Here is a 3,288-nt window from a genome sequence, read left to right on the forward strand (position 1 = left end):
TTTAATTTTTCCAAACAGAATGCATTATTAACATTGATGAAGCTGATGAGTCATGACAGATACAAAATGTTAATGAAAGCTAACTTTGAGAAACAAAAAATCCTAGCAACTTAAAAATAAAAAATAAAAAAAGTTCTATATTCAATACTAAGTACAGCTAAATTAAGGGGCCATCTAAACTTAATTAAATTCTTTTTTTTTTTTTTTTTCTTTCTGGGTTTTATTTTCAGCAAATGAAATTGTTGTAAATTTGCCAAACACCCACTTTTGCACTCTTGATTTTCATTCCCGTTTCCACACCTCCAAATCCAATCCAATGAAATCAGCCAGTCAGAGTCGGAAAGCAACTCTCAGACCTTGCAAGCCCCCTGCTGGCAATCTTCCTGGGACTATTTGGAGTTGATCTCAGGGCCCTTGGAGAATCCAAACTGCGCCTGAGAATTTGCCTCATGGCAGAAATCAAGTGGATTGTGGGATTGGGAGGAGGCCCTGAGCCTGAGGCCTTGAATTTCTTGCAGAAGTTCATGTGTGTAGCCATGGCTTCTTCAGTGCTGATCAGCCTCTCAGACCTCACAATCTCATCTTTTATAGCCTCTGCACACAACCCACAAATCCAATGGCCCTGATATCTCTCCCTCACATGTCCAATGTATGCAGGGGTGCACTCCTCTGTGAGGCCACAGCAGTCACATTTGGCAAACTCAATCTCTGTTTGGGGAATGAGTTTTGGGGCTGCTGCTGGTTGGGTTTCTGGGGCTGAGAGAGCCATTGGGTCACTGATCATAGTTGCAGACATTGCCAATAACCCTGCAAACAATCAAGGCTAAAACCCATCAATTATATGCAAAGCTAGAAACTTAGAAAGCAAGAAAAACATGCAATTTTGTGTTTTGTGTGTGTTTTCTCTGTTTAGTGAGGAAAAACAGTGAGTTTTTGATTTTCTGGCTTAGTGTGTTTACTTGGTTGTCACAAAAAACAGTTTCCAAATTATTTATGTTTCTTAATGTTGGCAACGACAAAAGAAAGCATAAAGGTGTTGTGTATGTGTACTATATTGGACAAATTTCACTTTAGAAAGAAAACAGAATTATGCTTTGGAAAACAAAAGGGTGACCGGGAATTCACATTTGGGACAAGCTGTACTTCCAATTATATATGCTCTTGAAATAGCTCCCTAAATTTTCCCAAAGGATACAAAATAAAATCATGGGGGTTTGCATATTGATTCTCTGCAAACAAGAAGCAAATCACTCCCATGTTTTTTCTTGAAAAAGAAAACATGTTTTTGGAATTCTGAAACTCCATACTCATTGAAAAAGAGCAAGATGGCTCCAAAATATGTAGATTTTTAGAACAAAGAAGAAAACAAAAACAACACACAACCAGTGAAAAGAATCATCTATAGATATAAGAATTACCAGCAGAAGCAGATCAAAAATGAATCCCAATATTTCTTTTTTCTTTTTTTCTCTACTTCTGCTAATTCGGGTTTGTCTATGTGTAGCCTTATCGCTCTTTCTCCCCAGCTCCTTCTTCAACCTTCTCTTCTTCAGCAGAGAAAATGTCAGACATGAAAACCATTTCAAGGAAAAGATATCTTCAAACCTCAACTATCCAATCAAACAGACCCTTTTTCTTTCTCTCAAACTTAATCACAAGCACATGCTGATCAAAGACTCAAAGAGTACTCAAAATCTGATCTTTCTCTTCCTCTCCCTCTTTTCTATGCTTTTTGTAGGAACCCAAATCTTAGTATGAGAAAACAAAGAGATTGCTTTTTGTTTCTCCTCCACAGAATCTCCCACTCAACCATATATGAAAAGTAGAGAAGTGGAGAGATAGAGAGATAGAGAGAGAAGCACAAAACACTTTCTTGAGAGTAGAGAGAGAGAGACCCAATGATTGAAGGTTTAAGGGGGGGCTGGACTAATAGTATAATCCATGTCAGCAGCATTTGCTGTCAGGGAATTCTGACCGTTGATTATTGGATTGCCAGCTAAGCATTATCATGTTTTCAGACTATTCTTACCCAATATGTGCTGTTTGGAGGCTTTTCCACGTGTAAACCATAAACGTGTAAGGTTTGATTGTTTGCTTCCAAAAGTCTTGTATTTTTTTAAATTTTTGCTGGACTTCCAGAAGTCTTTCCTAATCCAATTACTGCATGGTTTGTACTGTTTTAACACTAGTTTTTGTCATTTCACATTTGACCGACAATCCCTAAATTACAGTTGATTTTCACATCATAGATGCCTATAAATAAAAGGAGAATTATTACAGTACGTACAAGTATAATTAATTTCTAGAAATTTTTTGTTTCCATTGCATAATGTAGATGTTTGCACTGTGTTTAGACAATAATATAATGTAGTTGGATTTTATGTCTATCCGAGAAAGGATAGGTGTTGACGTGACGCCCTTATAATTACAAAAGAAAATATCTCATGCAATAGTTATTTTAGATTTTTTACAAGTTTACAACAACTAATTATATATCTATAATTAGCACGTAAGGAGTAAAATATGAAAGACTTATCGTACACATCGGTAACGAATTAATGATGAAAGATTATTTCTATCAAATAATCTCCTCCGTAAATCAAATTATAACTAGAAAAAGAAGCAAGATAACTTGAGTCGGTTCATTATTGAAGCATTTTTTATTTTTTATGATATGGATGCATTAATTTACTCATTTTTAAAGGGATGAAATCTATATCAAGTTATAAAGCATGGTGAGAAGACTAAAAATTTGGAAAACTGAAATGATGTCTACTGTCTACATGTATCAAAGTATGATGGCCATTGGGATTTGATTAAGACCATCGTTTAAGCCTGCATGAAAGTGTTTGTTGTTAATGTATGTGAGTTTTATTGTAAGCTAGACTTACATGCATAAATGATTTGAAATCATCCATATATACACGAGTGAGAGAAAATATGAGTGGAATGCTTATTTTATGTGATCATGCTAACGTGATTAATCTAACTATTTAATATTATAATGTGTATAACTTTTATTATTGATCGTCAAATCTATTATCTCAATATTATGATGACATGTATTAACGTGTTGTCGTCCAAACCTTTCTCCATGCGTGGGGCAGTATAGATCGACCTAAAAATTAAAATTGTGAGTGAACAGGGAATGTACAGTGATTTGATCAGGCCTTTAATAATTAGGTTTCACATTGAACTGAAGTGCATATTACGCAACCCCTTTCCGGCCTCAGCCCCCCCCTTCAATATTAATTTTATGAAGCACGAGGATATACCCATTACCTGCTT

General features: G+C 35.5%; 1 protein-coding gene across 2 annotated transcripts; it reads right to left on the reverse strand.

Annotated features, from left to right (window-relative positions):
- LOC147287515 (DUF1677 family protein (DUF1677)) lies at positions 1–1,879 on the reverse strand. 2 transcript variants are annotated; one of them, XM_086240284.1, is made up of 2 exons: positions 1,419–1,879; positions 1–823 (listed from the first exon to the last, which is right to left on the reverse strand). In XM_086240284.1, the coding sequence occupies exon 2, from the start codon at positions 794–796 to the stop codon at positions 323–325; it is 474 nt and encodes a 157-aa protein (XP_086096410.1). In that variant the 5' UTR covers positions 797–823; positions 1,419–1,879; the 3' UTR covers positions 1–322. The 2 variants fall into 2 exon arrangements, with proteins under 2 accessions (XP_086096410.1, XP_086096409.1); XM_086240283.1 differs by having other exon boundaries at positions 1–807; positions 1,419–1,877.
- Between the last annotated feature and the right edge of the window lie 1,409 nt (positions 1,880–3,288).

This window comes from Dryas octopetala, chromosome 4 (genome assembly GCF_963921425.1).
Source record: "Dryas octopetala chromosome 4, drDryOcto1.1, whole genome shotgun sequence".
In the NCBI taxonomy this organism is placed as follows: domain Eukaryota; kingdom Viridiplantae; phylum Streptophyta; class Magnoliopsida; order Rosales; family Rosaceae; genus Dryas; species Dryas octopetala.

Excerpts from the sequence above, each read along its gene's own strand:
- LOC147287515 (XM_086240284.1), bottom strand. The coding sequence starts at position 796 with ATGTCTGCAACTATGATCAGTGACCCAATGGCTCTCTCAGCCCCAGAA.